General features: G+C 39.1%; 1 protein-coding gene across 8 annotated transcripts in view; it reads left to right on the forward strand.

Annotated features, from left to right (window-relative positions):
- ITGB6 (integrin subunit beta 6) overlaps positions 1-22,497 on the forward strand; it is a 134,785-nt gene that overhangs the window by 79,135 nt on the left and 33,153 nt on the right. For all 8 annotated transcript variants that reach the window (XM_072811132.1, XM_072811133.1, XM_072811134.1 and 5 more), the window contains 2 exons: positions 16,032-16,121; positions 22,154-22,288. In XM_072811132.1, the coding sequence (XP_072667233.1) occupies positions 16,032-16,121; positions 22,154-22,288 (225 nt within the window). The remainder of the gene's footprint in view (positions 1-16,031; positions 16,122-22,153; positions 22,289-22,497) is intronic.

Below are 22,497 nucleotides of genomic sequence, written 5' to 3' on the forward strand. Positions count from 1 at the left end.
TAAAGCCCAATTGTCTAATTTGACTAGTCTTTCCTTCCTAGTGAGATATTGAGATAAAAAGCAATTAAATTACTGTTCTTAACTACATTGTCAAATCATATTACTAATCACCTGGGATTAGTTGCAAGACTTTAAAATATTCTAATCTTTCAAAATGTCTACATCTGGCTGGAAAAGATGAATTTTGTAAAATTAATAATGATAATTGTTAGATAATCTCGTATTTACAACATAATGTTGAAACATTAGGAAGTAAACAAGACATATTGGTAATAGACACTTCCAGTTTAGTTGCCAACATCTATAACCACTAATTGATGTCCCCATGGTTATCAGGACATAGTGATGCATTTAAAGCATAAGGACTGGGGACCAATGCAGGTTTTAATACCACCAAAGGGCCCTTGCCTCTGGAGGTGAAAAGCCCTCAAAAATTACCTCTTTGAGGAGAATGGTGTGTTTTGTTCATCTTTCTGTTTAGGCCATTTCTCAATACACAATAGATTTTCATCTTTAGTCAAATTGAGTCAAAGTTTCTAAATAGTAATGTGGAGTTTCATGTGACAAATACCTGTCAAAGTTGAGGGAGCCCATGCATAAGAGGTGTGCTTGAGCCATTGCTATAATTATCTGCAGCCCTGGCTGTCCCTTCCTCCACTCCTTCCACCTTGGACCTAGATAGCACCAGAGGAAGGGAACCCTCTGCCATCACCCTTGGGATCAACTTGTTGGATTAGCTCAAGAGCCTTCTTAGTAGGCTATAAAATGAGCAAGTACCTCCATTTGGTGATCATTGTTATTTAAGAACAAATATAAAGAGTAGCCACAACATGCTGTGAGCCTGATGTTTTTGTATGGCATGTGAATATTATCTATCATATACAAGTTTCAATTTTTCAGAAATCAATAACCCAGTTTTTACTTCACCTCCTTTCCTTTTTTGCTCATCTTTTGAGCTTTTCACTGTAGCAAGAGAGTTGAAAGGAAGCAGAGAATTAGAGAGGGAGATAAAACAAAATTGGACCCTTTTGCAATATGTTAGCCTGTTCTATTATTGTTTTGTTTTATAATGTTCGCTATTGGAAAAGATCAAAACAATTTTGCTCTGATGAAAATCTCTTTTTCTCTGGCTTCAATTTTAACAAAATAAAAAGACTAGACCGGGTGACCTCCAGCTTTAGTAGTCAATGACTCTATACCTGGAGGAGGGAAATCACCACGAATTCCAATGATCTACACACAAAGTTCAGCTAACCATAATATAGCTAATTTTAGGGTATGGACTAAAAAGTTGTTTTTCATCCTATCAACCCCATCCTGTAATGAACTATTCCAAATTTATGCTTTTAGTGAATATAAAATCATCTAGGAATAAAAAGAGAACTTCTGGATTATGAGAAATCCCCACAGTTAACAAATTACTCAACTCACGTGTAATGGAAAAGGACTTTAATTTCCCTTTAATTGATGGTATCTGGGAATAAAGACTGAGAAGAGCCAGCCTACACTTTCCTCATTAATAAAAAGAGCTCTGAGAGAGGGAGGATTTGTAAATAAAACTCATGTCCTCAGATTATCAGGGCAAAGTTGTTAGAAGCATTTTCCAGACTAATTAATAAATCACAACAATGAAAAGTCACCAGTATAGTTTACACATAGTACTTTTCTTCTAAAGAACTCATAGACTCATAAATTAGAAAAGAAACACACAGGTTAAAAAAAAAAAAAAAAGGTACAGATTTAAAGTAGGGTTTTAATGAAATGCCCTATTAGACCAACCCTTGGACAAATATAAGATGGGATTTTTTTAAAGTTTTATTTATTTAAGTAATTTCTATACCTAATGTGGGGCTCAAACTCATGACCCTAAGATCAAGAGTCACATACTCTTCCAACTGAGCCAGCCAAATGCCCCCTAGGATGGAATTTCAATACAAAGCCTAAATGTTTCAAGATTTAATCAACACCCAGAATGTCCAGCATATCATTACAACCAATATGCTATTGACTGTTGCCATTCATTCATTTATTCACTCACTCATCAAACATTTCATAAGAACATCCCTTGGACCAGGTCACAGTTTATGACTACAGAGAAGAATAAGAGTGACTGCCTTAAGAAGCCTCACAGAGCACTAATAGACTCGTAGACCAATAATTTGCCAAAAAAACAGGATGAGGGCATTTTAGAGGCTGTGTTCTAGACAGACATCCCAAGGCAGAGTTTTGCTGAGGGGTCAGAATTTTCATATCTATCAATGTTTTACTTTTTGTACTCATCGTCTTTGTTAGAAGGGGCAGCAAATTAATTGCCTATCATAAAACTAGCTTTGATATTAACAGTATGATAGTGCTGGACTAAGCCCTTCATTTTATAGCAGTGGAAACTGAGAGCAAAATATATTATACAGCTATGACCATGAGAATAATAAGGAAGGTTTGCTGAGGGCTTATTAGTTGGGAGCTTGGAGTTAAGTATTTTAACTTATTTTGTCACTTAAACTCCATTTTGTGAACCAAAATAAACCCAAATAAAAAAAAAATAAAAAATAAATAAAAAATAAAAAATAAAAAATAAAAATGGAACCAAATAAATAAATAAAATAAATAATAAAATAACTCAAAATAAAGCAAATTGCCTGTGAAAGCCAGGGTTTGAAGCAAGGCACTATGAGCCTTAATCATGGAGTTAAGTCCCACTGGAACGTTGGCTGCTATAGTAAAAGAGCATGCCAGTTCCTAACTTCTAGACGACCAAAGAAGCAGCCTTTTAAACAAAGTAACCAGCTTTGAAAGTCAAGAAGGAAAGGCACAGAGCCACAGGGTGGAACAGAGCAACCTAACAGATGAAGAGATGAAGAGATAGAATTAAAAATGGCCAAGTCCTTCAAAACCAGTGCACACGTCATCTAAGGTCCTTTACTGCTACTGTTGATTTAGATGAGTAGAAACAATCTTAAAATGTGCAGACTTGAAAAAAGAGAGACATTTGGACACTGTCTTATGGGCTATTTAAGTTCTGAGGGGGTAAGAACAGGCCACACAGCTAGGGAGCATCATGCCATTGGTCAACACATCCTTAACAGCTACTGTCTATGCTAATCAACCATCTACAGTTCCAACCAAAGGAGAAAAATGGGACACATGGTTTAACAAAGATTATAGGGCTTTTTCCGATGATACAATTCAAACACACAGAAAGATAGTCATGTAATGACACCCACATGCCTACTACCCAGCTGTCTCAAACCTTAACATTTCACCACCATTTTTGCTTCCAATTTTTTAAAGAAATAAGACATTCCAGATACAGTTGGCTGCTTGGTACCTGTACAACTCTAATCCTATCGCCCTCTTTTCTTCCATAGAAGTAACTAATGTCCTAAACCTAGTGTTTATCATGCCCATGGTTTTTTGTTCCATTAAAAAATATATAGATCCATAAATAATTTCATAGTTTTGGCCTATAGGTTTAATTTTGTGCTGTACATGTTATTTCTTTTTTTTTTAAAGATTATTTATTCATCAATGAGACACACACACACACACACACACACACAGAGGCAGAGACACAGGCAGAAGGAGAAGCAGGCTCCATGCAGGGAGCCCGACATGGGACCTGATCCCGGGTCTCCAGGATCAGGCCCTGGGCCGAAGGCGGCACTAAACTGCTGAGTCACCAAGGCCGCCCTGTACATATTATTTCTATAATTTGCTTTTGGACTTAAAGTCATGTTTTGGGGTGGTTATGATGGTAAAATACACATAAGGTAAAATTTACCATTTTAATCATGTTTAGATATCAGTTCTGTGGCCTTAAGTACATTCATATTGTGATGCTCAATGTTACATTTCTGAGGCTCATCCACAGAGTTATGGGTAACTCTGGTGTACTCTGTTCCACTGCCATGCATAGTCCATTGAGTGTTTACACTGTAGTGTGTTCATTCTGCAGCTGAGAACATCAGATCACTTCCAGTTGTGCAGCATTCCAAATGTTGCGGCCATGCACGTTCATACACACTTGTTCTCCACTGACAATACATGTCTAGAACTGAAGTCCTTGAGTCAAGGAAATGGCATCTTCAAAACTCTTAGGTGGGTCCAAACTACTTTCCAAAGTGGTTGTATCAGGTATTCTCCTACCAACAGTGTGGGAGTGTGGCCAAGAACAAAAAACAAAAAACACCACACACTTTAAATTACTCTTTTTTTGATGACAAAATTGATACGTTATTTGCCCAAAAGAGAGGAAGGGGGAGATGGATACAGAAAAGCACAAAGAAGAAAATAAAGATCACTCATAAACTCACCACTCAGACACAGCTAAACCATTCTTGACATTTTAAAATAAGTCTTCTCTTTTTTGCATTCATTTACATATTTTAACATAATTGGCATCATACTGTACATATTAAGTATATTCAGATTTTTTTAATGGGTTTATACATTTACAGTCTTATAAAGGCATGAAAATTAAATTGCATTTAGTTATATGTCAAACAATCACTTTTACTGACAAGAATCGCATTAGATGAAATCAAGGTCATTCTACAATATTCCAAATCTGTGGTTGCCGTACGTAGGGTATCTGCTTTAAAATAAAAACAAACTTGCTCCGGGGTGCCCGGGTGGCTCAGTTCATTAAGCTTCTGACTCAAGTTTGGCTCAGGTCATGATCTCATGATCACGGGATGGATCACTGCATTGGGTTCCCCTGTTCAGCATGAGTCTGCTTCATATTCTTTCTCCCTCACCCTCTCCCTCCCCATCTGCACCTCTCTGCTCATGCATGCACACACACACACTCTCTCTGTCTCTCTCTTAAATAAATAAATAAATTAATTAATTAATTTAAAAAAACTTGTTCACCTCCCACCAGCAGCCCCAGAACATCTGCAATTACTATATTTTTACATTTACTACCAGATTACTTTTTAATATATTCCAATGATACTTAGTTACTTTTATATACATTCATGTAATGACCTTAATAGGAATTACAAACAAATTATTTCTAGTCCTTTTTCTAGTCTCTGAAAGTGCCCTTTTGATGAGGACTCTAACATCTGTGAGCAAACTCAGTTTCTTCAAAGGCACCTCTGGATATCACAGAGTGCTCAAAGCTGTCTAATTGCTCTACTCTATACTTTCTCAGAGCCTCACAGAATTCAGGGATTGTTATTTAATTCAATTACTCATTTATCCCCTGAAGACTTTCTTACGGTTACAGTTGGCCACTCTGTCCATGCCCGCAAGGCTGGCCCAAATTACAGTGATGCTTAAAGGAAGCTCACCTTTGCTTGGATCACCATGTGGGAATTTAACTACAACCAAGCATTCTCCACATGACATAGCCTTCTATAGATTGCATAGGGCATCAAGGTATAAGGGACAAGTTAAACTGACAGCCCCTAGGCATAGAAAAGTTTGGGAGTATTATGTATTTTAATTTTATGCCTACTTACCTGAAAGAGCCAAAAATATGCTACAAGGGGATACTATGAATTATAACATAGCTCAATATTTTGTTACCTTTATAGTATCGAATCTTCAAAACTGAAAATTCTCAAGGAGAATATTTTGTTGAGCTTGAATAGTTTGGGCACACTATTCACTTATTCAAAAGTCATACACCTTATCTATAGCATTTCCAGATTTAGCACAAAAAAAATACAGAGCATTCAATATGAATTTCAAAGAAACAAAAAGATTTTTTAGTATTAATATGTTCCATGCAATATTTGGGACACATTTATACTAAAAACTTTGGAAATATTACTAAAAAATGGAAAAGAATAGTGTGTTGCAATAGAAAAAAATGAAAGAGGGGAGTGTGAGACCGTACTTCTATAGGATCTTCGGGGAAGACACCTTTAAAGAAGTGCTTGTAGAGCAGCAACCTTTAGGTTGAGGAGTTTTCAAGAGGAGAAGGCATATGCAAAGGCCCTGAGACAGCAAAGGACTCAGTGCTCAATGTATTTGAGAGACTGAAAAAAGGCTAGTCAGCCTGATATGAGCCAGGATAGAAGAAGATGGAGTGGAAAAGGTTGGCTAAAACTAGATACCTCAGCCTTGAAGGCCTAGAGTAGTAAGCATGGTGTTATTCTATGGGCATCAGGCATTCCAAAAGACCACTTTTGTTCTTAATTAGAGAATAGATGTCACAGGTAACTGACCGACTGAGGGTCCCTTATGAATTATGGGTATACAGAGGTTTTTTTCTAAAGATTTGATTTATTTATTTGAGAGAGAGAGAGAGAGCCTGTGTGTGAGTGGCGGAGGGACAGAGAGGGGAGGGAGATTCTGAAGCAGACCCCACACTGAGAATGGAGCCCAACTCAGGGCTCAATCCCAAGACTGAGGTCATGATGTAAGCCAAAACAAAGAGTCAGAGGCTTAACTGAGTGAGCCACCCAGGTTCCCCTGGGTGTACAGGTTTAAAAACATAGCAACTTTATTTTCTAAATTGCCACAGCCCTTCCTGGAAGCATTCATTTGACAACAAGGATATACACAAATATTCTTAAACTTTGGTACTCATTAAAATCACCTAGGGAGCATTCTAAAAAACCTGATGCCAAGGCTACACCCTGATCTGATCGATTAAAATTCAGTATCTCTAGGGCTAAGACCCAAGCATTAGTGTTCTTGTTTTTGTTTTTAAAGCTCCTCTGGTGTCTCTGATCACTCAGGGAGCTTATTAAAACACCAACTCTGATTCAGGTCTAGGAGGTGGTCTGAGGCTTTGACTCCCCTCATCCATCCATCCTCAACCTCCCACCATCCCCTCTCTCCTCTAGAAACTACCCATGTGTTCTTTGTATCTATGAGCTGGACATTTTTGTTTATTTTGTTTTATTATTTGATTGAATCATATGGTGTCTTTCTCTGACAGGCTTATTTTACTTAGGATAATGCTCTTAAGGTCTATCCATATTGTTGCAAATGCAATATTTCTTTCTTCCTTTTTATGGCCAAGTAATATTCCACTCTGTATGTGTGTGTACACATGCGCCATCTTCTTTATCATTAATCTATGGATGGGCACTTAGGTTGTTTCCATATCTTGGTTATTATAAATAATCCTATAGTAAACATCAAGGTGCATATGTCTTTTTGAGTTAGTGTTTTCATTTTCCTTGAATAAACACCCAGAAGTGGAATTGCTGCATTATATGGTAGAAATAAACCCATATATATATATAATTAATCTACCACAAAGGAAGCAACAATATACAATAGGGAAGGTCTCTTCAATAAAGGATTTTGGGAATACTGGACTGCCACATGCAAAAGAATGAAATGAGGCTACTGTTTTCCACTACACACAAAAATTAACTCAAAATGGATTCAAGACTTGAGTGTAAGACCTGAAACCATAAAACTCCTGGAAGAAAACATAGGTGGTAAGCTCCTTGACATTGGTCCTGGCAGTGATATTTTTGGATCTGACTCCAAAAGCAAAGGCAACAAACAAAAGCAAAACTAAACAGGTGGAACTACTTCGAACCAAAAAGCTTCTGCACAAAAAAAGAAATCATCAACAAAATGAAAAGGCAACCTACCCTATATGCAATAAGGGATTAATATCCAAAATATAGAAAGAATTCATACAAATCAATAGCAAAACAAACAAACAAAAAACCCTAAACAATCCAATTAAAAAAAAAAAAGGCAGAACACCTGGAATAGACATTTTTCCAAAGAAAACATGCAGACGGCCAACAGGCACATGAAAAGATGCTCAACCTCACTCATCATCAGGGAAATAGAAATCAAAACCACATCAAAAGATGAATGGATAAAGAAGATATGGTTTATGTATACAATGGAATATTCCTCAGCCATTAGAAACGACAAATACCCACCATTTGCTTCGACATGGATGGACCTGGAGGGTATTATGCTGAGTGAAATCAGTCAATCAGAGAAAGACAAACATTATATGGTCTCATTCATTTGGGGAATATAAATAATAGTGAAAGGGAATAAAGGGGAAAGGAGAAAAAATGAGTGGGAAATATCAGAAAGGGAGACAGAACATAAAGGCTCCTAACTCTGGGAAACGAACTAGGGGTGGTGGAAGGGGAGGTGGGCGGGGGGTGGAGGTGACTGGGTGACAGGCACTGAGGGGGGCACTTGATGGGATGAGCATTGGTTGTTATTCTGTATGTTGGCAAATTGAACACCAATAAAAAATAAATTTATTCTTAAAAAAAAAGAAATCAAAACTACAGTGATACATCACCTCACACCTGTTGGAATGGCTGTCATCAGAAAGACAAGAAGTAACAAGTGCTGGTGAAGATATGGAGAGAAGGGAACCCTCCCGCACTATTGGTGGAAATGTAAATCGATTTGGCCACTATGAAAAACCATATGGAAGGTCCTCAAAGAATCAAAAATGAGTTTTTGCATCTCTCACAATTTTCTAGATGCTGCTGCTGCTACTGATCCCCCCACCCCCCTTGTGGTAGCAGGGGCTCAGACCTCCTTAGCAGTCCTCCCATATATACTTGCTCTCTATTTTTTTTGGTCCCCTCCATCGTGCTCCTACTAGTCATCTTTCAAAGTTTTGTTACTTGCCATTTGGTCTGCAAAGCACATAAGCTGCCCCTGAACCCAACATCACTTCCCATTTCAAAAGCGCTTTCTAAAGCTCTGGGACTTGCATTTGCCAACAAAGGTCTGCAATCCCTCTCGAAAAGCTAGGTAATCTTATTAAGGGACAATCTGAAGTCTCCTCAGCAACAAATACTCAGTGTAGCCTCTTTGTTCTCGAAGTCTCCGTCCTCCAATGCCTCTCCATGCATTTGTTTGTCCCAGAACAGTCATGCACGGTGGGTCCATTCGTCTTCCCTTATCACTCTGTCACTGCGGCCCAGCACTCGTTCAGCTGTGTGCTACAGCTCCTTGGCTGACAAGATAATTACATTCCAGGGCAGACTGGGAGAAAGACAGGTAGTGCTCGAAAGTTCCGAAGCCGACTAGCTAGTCATTGCTGGTGCAGACTTCGAGATCAAGCACCTGATCTAATTAGCACACTCCCTTTGCTGCCTGCCTGCCTGTGGAATGCTGACAATTGAAGGCCTGAAGGCAAAGCAGATATCATGCAACCCAGAGACAGACATTCATGCTACCTTGTGCCAGAAACAATTACATATTCTTCGTGGAATCTCGGGTGTCCTAGTAACACAGTCAAGCCTGGGGGTAAACTTTTGCATAATACTGGGAGCCCTGCATTTACCGATAATGAACAAGAGAACCAGCAGAATAAAAAACCCCACAAGAATGAAAGACCTCACGGGAAGGGAGCCTTCTGATTGCCTTCAGAAGGAGGACTTATTTCAGCAAACCCAGCCCGGCCTAGCTCTGGGAGAAGCACACCACTCGACAAAAGCAAGGCATCACCAGCAAAGAGCTGTTTTCCTTTGACCAGATAAATGGCACAATACAGTCCTCCAGGACAAAAAAAAAAAAAATTTGCTTCTATGCTTTTGCTACTTGCTATGTTTCTTTCAAGATGCAGCCTTTCCATTTGAAAGTGATTATAGCCACAACCCTATCACTCCCTTTCTTTTTGCTCCAGGTAAGAAAATGTTCTATAATCTCTAAGCCACTATATATAAATACAAGGCATTACTATCCCAGCTTTCTAATGAGCCTCTCCCTTGATGGCAGTTGGCATTTGTGCTAGTTTCTGGCCCAGCAAGGGCCTGAGGGAGCAGAATAAGCACTAGCTTTGGAGTCAAGACCTTTTTCTACCATGTATTAGCTCTGTGACCATGCAAGGTACTCGCTTCTCACTTGCTTCTCCAACTAAAACTATGAGTTTGAGGGTTAAGCAAATCAAAAGAACTCTAGCAGGGTGTAGTGGGTTGAGTTGTGTTCTCACAAAAGACACGTTGAAGTCCTAACCCTTGCCTCAGAATATGGCGTTATTTAAAAATAGGGCCTTGCAGATGTAATTAGTTAAGAAAAGATCATACTTGAGCAGGTTGGATCCTTAATCCAATGTGACTGGTGTGCTTATGAGAAGAGAAGAGACCCATGGAGACACGGAAAAGAGAACATTATGTGATGATGGAGGTAAAGACTAGAGTGATGCATCTCCAAGCCCAAGAACACCAAGGACTGCCGGCAACCACCAGAATCTAGGAACAAGCAAGGACAGACTCTCCTCTATGGGTTTCAGAAGGAGCATGCCCTGTTGACACCTTGATGTCAGACTTCTGGCCTCCAGAACTGTTAGATAACAAATTTTGGTTGGGCTAAGCCACTTAGTTATAGCAGCCCTTTGGAACTAATAACACTCAGTTAACTTAGGCTTACCTGTTAACTTCTCTCAGGCTCACCAATGACATCACCAGACCAGAACAGCCATTGCCAGGCACTTAACGGTCAATGGCCTGGCTCACAGATCTGGTTCTAGAGCAAAGCAGACCAGATGAATCCAGCTCTTTCTAGGCTAGATGACCTCGGGCAAGCTAACTACATTCTCTGGGCCTCAATATCTTGGCAATAAAGCAGAGATAATAATGGTCCCCAAACAAAAGAGCTTGTGGGAAGAATGAAAGAGATGAGATTGCCAGGTACAACAAACGTTAGCTCTAATTAGTGTTTTCCAGATGATGGTGGGCTACAGGCGAGTTCTGAGCACCTTTAGGCCTGTCTACATCGTGGGCTCATTCCAAAACAAAGAACTATGTGGAACTAAGGACCTAAAGAGCAAGGTGGCCTCTCCACCCCATGCATTTCCATCACCTCCCCAAGGCTGTCCCAGAATGTCCACAATAACAGACACTCTAGGAGCCTTGGGTTTCTGAGGATGAAAAGTGTCAAAAGGCAGGAGATGTATGGAGAGACCTGGAGGCTTGGGAGGACCTCTCCATCCCACTGTGAGGCCCCTTGAATTGGTGAATGACTCATGAAGATCTGGTCTTGAAACCAGCTCCTGAGGATGGAGAGAGATTCAGAATGAGGCAGGCTATGCTGTGAGTGCTGAGGAGTTTGCCAATGTATACCTCCGTTGGGTCCATCCCAACGGGATGGAATAGAGATAGAAGGAATCAATGTAAGAATTGATTATACCTTATGGCCAAACACCTGAAAGATCTAAGACCCTTTGAGAATTATCTGTACTTTCTTTAATTTAGGTGACATCTTGATTACCAAAAGCACCCTCTTGACAACAAGAGTGAATGCCTCTCTATGCATTTGTTTATCTCAGAGCAGTCGTACATCGTGGGATCGTCTCTGTTGTGCAGTTATATCTAGGAGTGAACCATCGGGTGGGCTCATGTTCAACATCAGCAGATACTGCCACAGTTCCCCAAAGTAGTTGTTCCAGTGTAGACTCCCCCTGCAAGTACTTGAGAGCATCGTCAGTTCTTTTAAATTTTAGCCATTCCAGTGGGTGCACACTGGCATCTCGTCATGGTTTTAATTTCTATTTCTCTAATGATTAATGATGTTGAACACTTGTGCCATACTCTTTTGCCACTTGCATACCCATTTTTTTTTCCAGGTGTCTTTTCCTTATCGATATGTAGGAATTGTTTAGGTATTCCGGTGCCAAATCAGATGTATGTATTACAGATATTTTCTCCCACTCAAGGGCTCCTGTTCACTCTCTTAAAGGCATCATTTCAAAACAGAAATCCCTACCGTTAAGTCCTATTTATCAACTCTTTCCTTTATATAGGTAGTGCTTTTGTGTCCTACTTAAGACATTTTTGTTACCCTTAAGGCAATGACATTGTATAGTAATATACAATGACTTCTATAGTAATAAAAGTCAACTGACTTCTATAGTAATAAAAGTCAAAACAGTGTTTAGTCTGGTAATGACTGGGAAGCAGTACAAGGAAGGGTTTCAGGGGGCTGATTATGCTCTATTTCTTCATCTTGGTGTGATTACACTTGCTTGTTTACTTTTAAAATATTCATTGAACTGTATACTTATTACCTGTATGCTGTGCATGTGCGTTATACTGCCATTAATGTTTCTGAAAGAGAAAAAATGGACTAATAGGAGCTGCTAATTGAAGATATACAAGGTAATGACCCCACATACATATACATAGATATGCATATATATGAGATATTAGAGAAATATGTGAGATATTAGAGAAAATGTTTGTGGACATATTATATAACATCTTAGGTTCTCAATCTATACAAGCCAAACTTTTACTAAATGTATTTTAGCAAACAAAAGACACTTAGTTATACATTTTAAGACCAGAAGTACTGATGTTGATTAATAATATATTATTGGAAAAAAATATATAGTATTGGAAATAAACGGTGTTGAGCATAAAGTCCCTTCATAATAATGAGGCTTTGCAGAAAGAGTTAAGCAAGCATAGAACCTAAAGAGAAGCAGCAGGTTGGTTTTACACAAATTCTTTACTGAAATGCTGCTAGCGGATATATGGCAAGTCAACTTCTCCACTCTCTGATGAGGGGCATGAGTAGCATGGCCTGTATAAAATGGTGGCTACTGAGTGAAGAAGTGGTGAAGAGTCTTTGAAACCACAGCAGGAATGTCACAATAGTCGGTCAGAAAGATCCAGGAAAGTAACCATTTAAGGCAGAAACTCAATCAAGACGTCCAGTAAGGATACAGTTAATATGAAACCATGTCCCAGAAACTGAACCTGGAGATGAGTGAACCCAACAGGAAGTATAGTCAAAGCAAAAATGAAGGTCACATCAGGAATGTCCCTTCTAGCACCAAAAGCAGCCAAGTATCTGCCAAGGTCCTTAGTCTGTGTCTCTTTTGGAAAAAAAAATTAAAAAAAAAAAAGCTAACCAGTAGTCTGTCCGTGGATAGCTGAGGTGGTAGGTATGCACCTGCATGTTTTTCTGCCCTCAACCAAGCAGGAGAACACACCTGACAGCTGGTTCTAGCAGCAAGACACCAAGAGACACTGACCTTGAAGACATACCCTGAGAGGAGCCCAGAGTGCAGGTGTGAATTCAGGCACTTTCCTCTCTATCCTATGTTGCCTGCCCACTAAATCATCCCCTGTCCACTTCTTATCTTCCTTCATTGACTAGCAGGAAATTTCTAAGGAACAAATACAGACTGTTGGATGAATAAGAAATCTTTTTGAGATGGGGACATAGCAAACAAATAGGGTTGATGAAGGAAGTTAAGAAAACTAAGGCAATCAGAAAAAGCCAACTTTGCAAACACGAGTGAGAAAAGCAACCTCAGGAACTCCTGGGTGGCATGGTGGCAGGAGAAGGAGAAAAATCCATAATTAAGATAATCCATGGGCAGAAAACAGGGAATTCAAGCCCTAGAAATTCAAGCCCAAGGATCTGGCATTTCTAATCAGCTCATGAAACATCGTGTTTTTAGAGTTCACCATATCTACTATCCAAGAATTATCTTTTACAGTCACGGTGCTATAATTTATCACATCCAGGCATGCAAAACCATCCTTTTTCTAACATTAAACATGTTTAATCAGGACAATTTATAATAGCACTTTAGGGCTGTAATGAAAGAAAGGCATTTGACACATGATATTTACAGTAATCATAATAACTACAGGATTTAAAGTATAATTTTTTACAGTGTTAGATCAGGAAGCCAAATTTCCATGTTTTTAGTTAATTATTTGCAATGCTTTTGGGAGGAATCAGCATCCAGAAATTAATTAATAGTTTTCCTCTACACAATTGTCAGTGTTATCACAGGGTACTGCTACTAGCTGCCAACTCCTTTATACCCTCGCTCTAGTAGCAATCAGCAAATGCGATTAATGTTAAACTACTTGTCCTAATAGCCAGATGCCAAATGTCATACCACATGCAGGGTCATAATTATGCTTTAGGAAGTAGATGGATTTGGCTGTGTAAACCAAGAATTAACCCAAAATTTAGAGGCCACTTGAACTAGTGCCGGTGGAGAGTACCCTTTATACCTGCCCTTGGAGAAACCAGGACATTTTTCAAGGCTAGGAGTTTCATGCAAAGCTAAGAGCCTTGAAATTCCGAGAAGATCCAAGCCTTTCTTTGTCAAGCTTTTAAGTTTCCCTTTGCCTTCTCTTTTGGGACCAGTCAAATTTACACACATTCCAGCTCCACTTGAGTGAAATTCAAGTTCCTATTTAAGTATTCACTGTTAACCACAGGTCTCATGCTTCACGGCTCTTTTGACATGTGTTTATTTGAAAAGGTAAGTCAATGAACCGGTGCCTTCCTCATATTTGACAAGTTCTATCTGACTCAGGGAAACATAGTGGGGCCCACCTTCAACCGACAATGATGGGGGGCGTCGGGTAATGGGAGGAATGTTACCTGGATTACTGTCCATGGTCCCTTCAATAATAAAGTGCAGTGTCAAGGCAGAGTGACAACTGACATTTTTAAGAGTTCAAATTTCCATCAATTTCAAACTTAAACACGATCACAAACACTGAAATAAGTGGAATGTTACAAAAATCACCAATTAAAAGCAGCACCCATTTTCCCATACAAGAGTTGTAGAAACCTTAGGCTTAACCCAGGTGCCCACCTCTAGCAAGTGCCTAAGACCTCCTAGAATGTGTTGGTGTTCTAATGTCACCCTGGCTTCATTTGTTCCTCTCCTTGGCTCCCCTTGACCTGATCTATTTATTTAGTATCATGATTTTAATCAATAATTCCTATTAATTCTAACTTGGTTTTGTATACCTTCTAAGATACTTGAATCTTCTTGGGAATAAGACAGGATATCATGATGTTTGAACTAGAGGAGGTGCCCTAAATTCTTCACTCAAAACTTCTTTCTCTTTCTATGTGCGATTTTAATCAATTCAGTCATCTGATTGCTCAACACACAGCAACTCAGAAGACCACAGCTGACCAAAAAGAGTGATTGTCTCTTCTTAATATAACACAGCATGTTAAACCTGCTTAATAGATATTGAATGCAACAGTAAATGAATTAATGAGAAAATTGGTAGGTGAGTGATACCTTATAGCATAACAAGGAGATAGAAACTATTTAAAAAACAAATAAAAGAAATAAAAGCATAGCAGTTGGGGGCCACTTGGTATGAGTGTGTTCTACCCATGGATTTTAGAAGTCTTTGATGATAATAAAGCTATAGTTAATATTGATACATATGACTGCTGCTTCAGGAAAAAAGGTCCAAGTATGCTTGGGAATCTTTATTTAAGAAGACAGAGATGTGTGCCATACACTTCAGAAAACCTTTCATTTGAAAATAAGTTTTAAAACACAGAACTTAAGGGAGGGGTAATTTTCAGCGGTCTGGAAAATTTTCTGCTTTGCAGTGCCTCATTCTCTGGTCATGCTTGATACCTGAAGTGTGGCTGAACTAATGTGAGTTTTCCGCAAGTGGGAATGACATCTCAGAAAAGGATATAAGTGGAGAATGCAGATGGTTTAGAGATAGGTTCCGACTGACTCCATCGTGATGAGTGGAAATCAATTCTAATCAACCCCAGTACATGGTGACATCCCTCAAAGAGTGCTCGTTACCACTAGGAAAGGGGGTTAACAGCAAGCATCCAAATAACTCACTCATTTTCTCCACCAAACAATGGACGATTAAGACTTCTGGGCTGAATGACTTGCAGAGCAATCTGATGGCAGAGAGGGGCCAATGCAGAACCTGGGTTTTTGTAAATGACAAAAAAGAAGATAGCTCCTGGTAGTATGCTCAGAATTTTTTGGACAAAGGATGCTCTGCAAATGGAAGATGGTATATAAGTGCTGTTATTATTTGAGACTTGACTCCAGTTGTGATATAAATCACAACTCTAGACTAAGGCAACCACAGACACTTGATGTTCCCAGTGGCAACTCTGGCCAGTCCACTTCCCATTTATGTGCAGGACAAGCACCAGGCAGGGCTACAGTTTTGGGAGAAACACTGGTTTATTATCAGGATCCTGTTTCCCCCAGCCAGTTAAATAGAGGTGAGCTCAACCAGCAGACTGAAACCCACATTACCGTTTCTTGATTACAGGGAGCAGATTGACTTATTCTATTTTGTTTACAGAATTATGCAAAACTCATTCCTGGAGCTACAGTAGGGCTACTTCAGAAGGACTCCGGGAACATTCTCCAGCTGATCATCTCTGCTTACGAAGTATGATATTTTACAGTTGGCTTTTTTTTTTTTTTTGCATTTATGTGGTATTCAAAAACTAAGATGTGTTTTAGGCAGTTAAATGCACTTGGATTTGTTAGTAGAGAGAGTACTTATCCAAAGAAAATCTCCCTGCATTAATGCAGCCAAAGTATAGATTTTGTTCTCCTTATTTGCAGATACTCTTCTTGAAAGGTGAGAGAGAAGGTAGAAAAATCATAACCTGATCTAAAGTTGAGGTTATTTTTATAATAATGTCACCAGTAAAATTTCAATTCTATTGCAAAGGCTCCATGAGCGCTACAATTAAGCTCCCCTCTTCTCTGCCTGAAAAAAAAAATTTAGTTTAAAATGCCAGGGAGTAGCAGAACCATGTGGAGAACTAACTCCACAGGCTTAATGAGGCTACTTCATAACTTAAAGTGAAAAAAAAAAAAGACACCAAAGCATATCAGAAGCACCACTTGGTAGACTCTTTTGAGAACCAAGGAGTTTTTCATTTTTATGGATATTTACATATATATATATATATATATATAGAGAGAGAGAGAGAGAGAGAGAGAAAGAGAGAGGGGAAAGAGAGAGAGACATAATTTTTTTTGCCTTGACTTTGTAAATTAGTACCTAAGGACAGCATTCCTTCCTTAAAATAAAATACATAGCTATAGGGTTGCTATATTCTTTTACTTTGTCCCCATTTCATAACTTAATCAACAGTAGATGACCAGTTACTGACTCATTTTTTATTTTATTTCCTAAGTACCATTTCCCTTTTCTGCCTGAACTTAACAAAGAAAAAATACCCACATGGATGCATACATACGAAGATGAAAATGAAGCTCTAAATTAAGGACAGGAATGAAAAAAAGTAAATTTTTATAAAGCAGTAAAGCTCTAACATTTGTTCTAAACAGCAGTTACATAATAAAAAATAAATAAAATTCTAACTTCGGATGTTTTAAAATCACCGATAAATGACCTATATGCGCTATTTGCCAATACTTAGCATATACTGAGCCAGGGTTCCTTAACTGAGCAACATTTCAGAATCATCTGGGAAGCTTTTAAAAATAGGCGTATCCAGATTCCTCTCACAGATGTCTTAGGAGAACTTTAAGGAAAGGAAGAGCTACATAATTTGAAAAGATCTCCCCAGTGATTTTTGCCAACACCCCATCAATTTTGAAACTCACCTTAAGGGAGGAAAGCAAGGTAATTCTTCTCAAATATATTTCATCAGAGAAGAAAATAACAGATGTGTCCATTAAAACTACAGGATGAGGGTTTTGTTTTTGCTTTTTAACTTATATCCTCAGAAACTTCAGTTTTCTTAGCTCACATCAAAAATTAACTACCACATTAGCTCATGCTTGAAATTCTTCCAGACAGGAAAGCTTGTCAACAAAATACTATAAAAACCATCCTCCCTCTTATGCGGTAATTAAAGTTTTAATGTGGAGAATCAGATAAAATCACACAGCAATCCTCCACTGCATTAGGACACACTCAATTTTCTTTAACCCGGCACTCTCAAAAGCATTGGCCACTAACATCTTCAAAGGAATTAAGCAAATTAAAAAACTGTAAATGTCAAAAACATTTCTCCCTCTTCTTTGACCAGCCCCCTCTATGCTCCTGCTCGCTCTGTCAGGGTTTCTGGTTCATTTTTTTTTTTTTTAAGATTTTTAAATTTATTTATTCATGAGAGACAGAGAGAGAGAGAGAGAGAGAGAGAGAGGCAGAGACACAGGCAGAGGGAGAAGCAGGCTCCCTATGGGGAGCCCAATGCAGGACTCGATCCCAGGACCCCGGGATCACGCCCTGAGCCGAAGGCTGAAGCCCAAACACCGAGCCACCCAGATGCTCCATCACTTTGTGATCTCCAATCACTCACATAATTTCCAGGGTAGTAGAATCAAGGCATCAAACATTTGAAGTGAATCTCACATTCTTAGTTTACTGTCCAAAAATACAAAGAAGTGTCTATTATTCTTATACTATATAATCTTGCTCTGGAGTTATTATTATAAAGTCACAATTCACTGAATGAAGTGTGTAATAGATCTTGGCACTCGTTCACATTATTTTTCTGTTCTGTTATTTTTAAATATATTCTAAAAGGACTTTAAAAATATGAGGACCCAAGGGCACCTGGGTGGCTCAGTCAGTTAAGAGTCCAACTCTTGATCTCAGCTCAAGTCATGATCTTGGGGTTGTGAGGTTAAGCCCCGCATCTGGCTTTGCACTGGGTGTGGAGCCTGCTTGGGATTCTCTCTCTCCCTCTGCCCCTCCCCACCATAAAAATAAAATAAACAAAAAATAAAATAAAACATGGTGGTCCATTGACTGGATTTCTTTCTAGTCTGTAAAAAGATAAAAAGGAAAGACATTGAGGGAAAGATAAAACACTTCTGACTAACTTCTAGTGGGGTAGGGGTAGACAATTTGTGTTGATGATTAGTGACCATGAACTTCAGCTCAGTATTTTACAGGACCATATTGACATTAAAAACCCTTATGATTTTTAGAGATTTTTACATTTTAATTTATTTGTTCATGAAAGACACACAGAAAGAGGCAGAGAGAGAAGCAGGCTCCCCATGGGGAGCCTGATACCAGACACTGGGATTATGCCCGGAGCTGAAGCATATGCTCATCCACTGAGCCAGCCAGGTGTCCTGGCGTAAAAACCCTTATTAAATACCAAATGTGCATTCATTTGATCATCATTCACTAATTTTCTTCCTTCCTTAAACATGTAATAAAAGCTGCTGAAATGTCATTGCTCCCAAGGGTAAGCTCCCCACTATTAGCATTTAAGCTCCGAAGGGAAGTGACTGGGTTTGTTTCGTTTTGCTTGGTTCATAGTAGACGCTCAGTAAATGAGTGAATGATTTGATGAAATATACAAATATACATTTATGTCCTTTCTTTGGGAAATTCACATTAAAATATTCCTGGCAAAATCTGCAATATGATGTTCTAATTATACCAATGCTGAGATTTCCCTTATTTTGGTCAGATTATGTCATCCACTATTCCTAATTTCAAATTTACCGGCTTGCAGGTCATATCCCTCACTTCCCCTTTTGCTCCTGACTCACCATGCCACTGTCTCTAATATTACTCCTGCTTTAACTCTTGATGGTTTCAGTCTAAGTCTGCACATATTCCTTCCTGTACCCTGGCCTCTTCCTTGAACTCTGCTTCTAAAATGATCTTGTTCCCCTTTTTTCTGTCATACCTTAAACTTTGTCATTGCTAATAGACTCCTCTATAATCTCAGCTTTCTGAAACCCATTCCCTGCTCACCACTTCCTGCCTTTTCAGCTCATTCTGCTGCTTCCCCTAGCATTTCTTCCAACCCATCAGGATCTCCAACTAATTGGTTCTACCCTCTCTCTCCCGCTCTTCTTTTTTTTTTTTTTTTTAAATATTTTATTTATTTATTCATGAGAGACAGAGAGACAGAGAGAGAAGCAGGCTCCACACAGGGAACCCGACATTGGACTCGATCCCAGGACTCCAGGATCACGCCCTGAGCCAAAGGCAGGCGCTAAACCACTAAGCCACCCAGGGATCCCCTCCCTCTCTTCTTTTATTCAAGTGATCCTATCCTCTGTTTGCAGTTCCTCATCCCCTTGGTGTCCTCTTTGCCCGGGCCCCCAGCTTAAATTCAACCATTAGGATCACTCTGTAGACACATCCTCAGCTCCCATGCCCCTTGTGGCTCCACTAAGGTTGCTCGGCCAATCATGATCCTGCTTAAACCCAACTGTCCATTCGTCCTGCACAGCTGAACTGGAAAAGGAAAAACATACAATCATGCTAACCGGACTCACTTTATTTATTTATTTTTAAAAGATTTTATTTATTTACTCATGAGAAACAAAGAGACAGAGAGGCAGAAACACAGGTGGAGGGAGAAGCAGGCTCCATGCAGGGAGCCCGATGTGGGACTTGATCCCGGGACTCCAGGATCAGAGGATCAGACCCTGGGCTGAAGGCAGTGCTAAACCGCTGAGCCACCTGGGCTGACCCCGGACTCACTTTAAATTCATGATCATGTACCTCAGACAGGGCCTCAATGCCACCCAGCAACCACGCTAAATATACTTTTCTAGGAGACATCCAAGCACAGATGTCTGGGAGTTGGTTGATACAATTAGTTGGCATTTCAGGAGCGTACGTTGGACTCTCCTAAAACATTCTTCATCAACTTCTCCTTCTCAATTGATAGTAATTCCATCCTTCATGTTGCTAGGGTCAAAAAGCCTGTAATGATCCTTGACTCCCCTCTTTCTGTTTTCCTGTACATCTAACCCATCAGAAAGTCTTGCTGGTTCTATCTTCAAAATTATTTAGAATTTGATCCAGATACTTCCTCCACTGCCTTCATCCTGGTTGGCTCCACCATCTTCACTCACCTGAATGACTGCAAAAGCCTCCTAAATGCTGTTTCTCGTTTCTACCTTTGGTTTCCTACATTCTGTTTTTAAAAAAACAGAAAGCTAGAATTTTCCTTTAAAAATATTAAGTAGGGATCCCTGGGTGGCGCAGTGGTTTGGCGCCTGCCTTTGGCCCAGGGCGCGATCCTGGAGACCCGGGATCGAATCCCACGTCGGGCTCTCGGTGCATGGAGCTTGCTTCTCCCTCTGCCTATGTCTCTGCCTCTCTCTCTCTGTGACTATCATAAATAAATAAAAATTTAAAAAAATAAAATAAAAATAAAAATATTAAGTAAAGTCATATCACTCTTCTATAAATAACCCTAATTGTTTTCTCATTTTACATAAAGTAAATATCACATTCTTTAAAACCACCCACTAGGACTTTACCGGATCTGTTCTCCTCCACCCTATTACCTCTGTGACTTCACGTCTTATTAATTCAACAGAGAGTTGTTCCAGTACAGCCTCTGGCCTCTTTGCTACTCTGTTTCCAGAGCATGCCAGACATGCTTCTGCCTCTGGGCCTTTGCATTGACTGTATCCCTTTTCTGGAACACTCTTTTGACAGATATCTGCATGCTTTCTGAACCTTCACTTCCTCAAAACATCACCTTCTTATTGAATCCTACTCTAACTACTTTTTTGAAAATTGCACACTACATGCCCTGCACACAGTCTCTTAATCTTCATATCCCACCCTAAATTTTTGCACTCATTCCCCAGATCTGACTCTAACTGTATAATAGGTAGTTGATAAATTCCAATATTGATTTTGAGGAAGAGTTTCTCCCACATTTTAACATCTCTAAATTGGGATATGTTTTATGATTAATGGTGTCTTACAAATGTTGGGTAGAAGTCACAATGTAGTATTCATTGCCTGCAGATGTATGAAATCGGCCCTAAGTGTGTAAGTTGTTGTCACCTCAATTTGTTAAATACACTATTGGTGCTATGGGTGTTGAGCCTAATTGCCATTTTCAAATATTTTCAAAAAGTTTGCACTATGATTTGATATTGAAATGAAAAATTGTTGTATATGCAGAAATGTACCAAAACAGAGCAGCAGAGTATAAATTTGGTATCAGTGAAGCAAATATTCATTGTCGGAGGAATGACTGTAATTAAATAAATTTTGTTACTGAGATACAAGCAAAAAAATGCCTTTTATATGCCAAGCAATGCAACTCAGGGCTGGAGAATTTGTCAAATCCCTCAGAATGGATAAAATATTTTTTAAAGCCATGATAGACTAACAGGATTGATTCATATGTTGCCCAGAATGATCTTGAGATATTTTGTTATAATGTCATTGTCATAAAATAGTGGTGTGTTTTAGAATTGATGGCATCCTAGATTCAATAAAATGTGACGTGTGTAAATGTACGTGCATGTGTGTGTATGTGTGTGTGTGCGTGTGTATGTGCATGTCTTGCTAGCTTTCTTGCTTAATTGATGGTATGGTGATTTTTTTTAAATGCAATTTCATTTTATTCATTTGTAGTTTAATGAACATGATTCACAGCTTATTATGGTTGTATTTTTTGGTTGTGATTTTAACTCTTTATGTCCCGACTGAAGGAACTGCGGTCTGAGGTGGAACTGGAAGTGTTAGGAGACACGGAAGGACTCAACCTGTCCTTCACAGCTATCTGTAACAACAGGGCCCTCTTCCCACACCAAAAGAAATGCTCTCACATGAAGGTGGGAGACACAGTAAGTACAGGGTCAGTCAATTGTCGAAAATATGTTCAGGTAAGTAAGAAGTTATCTTATTGCACTGAAGCTGGAATTTTCCTTTCAAGAATTTCAAAAGTGATTTTCAAAAATTTCCTAATAAATGCTTTTGGCAAAGCTGATCCCCATGCCACTTTGTTTTCTCCCATGCATTTTGGTGGGTGGAAGAAGATAATTAGTATTTTCTT

This window comes from Canis lupus, chromosome 34 (genome assembly GCF_048164855.1).
Source record: "Canis lupus baileyi chromosome 34, mCanLup2.hap1, whole genome shotgun sequence".
In the NCBI taxonomy this organism is placed as follows: Eukaryota; Metazoa; Chordata; class Mammalia; order Carnivora; family Canidae; genus Canis; species Canis lupus.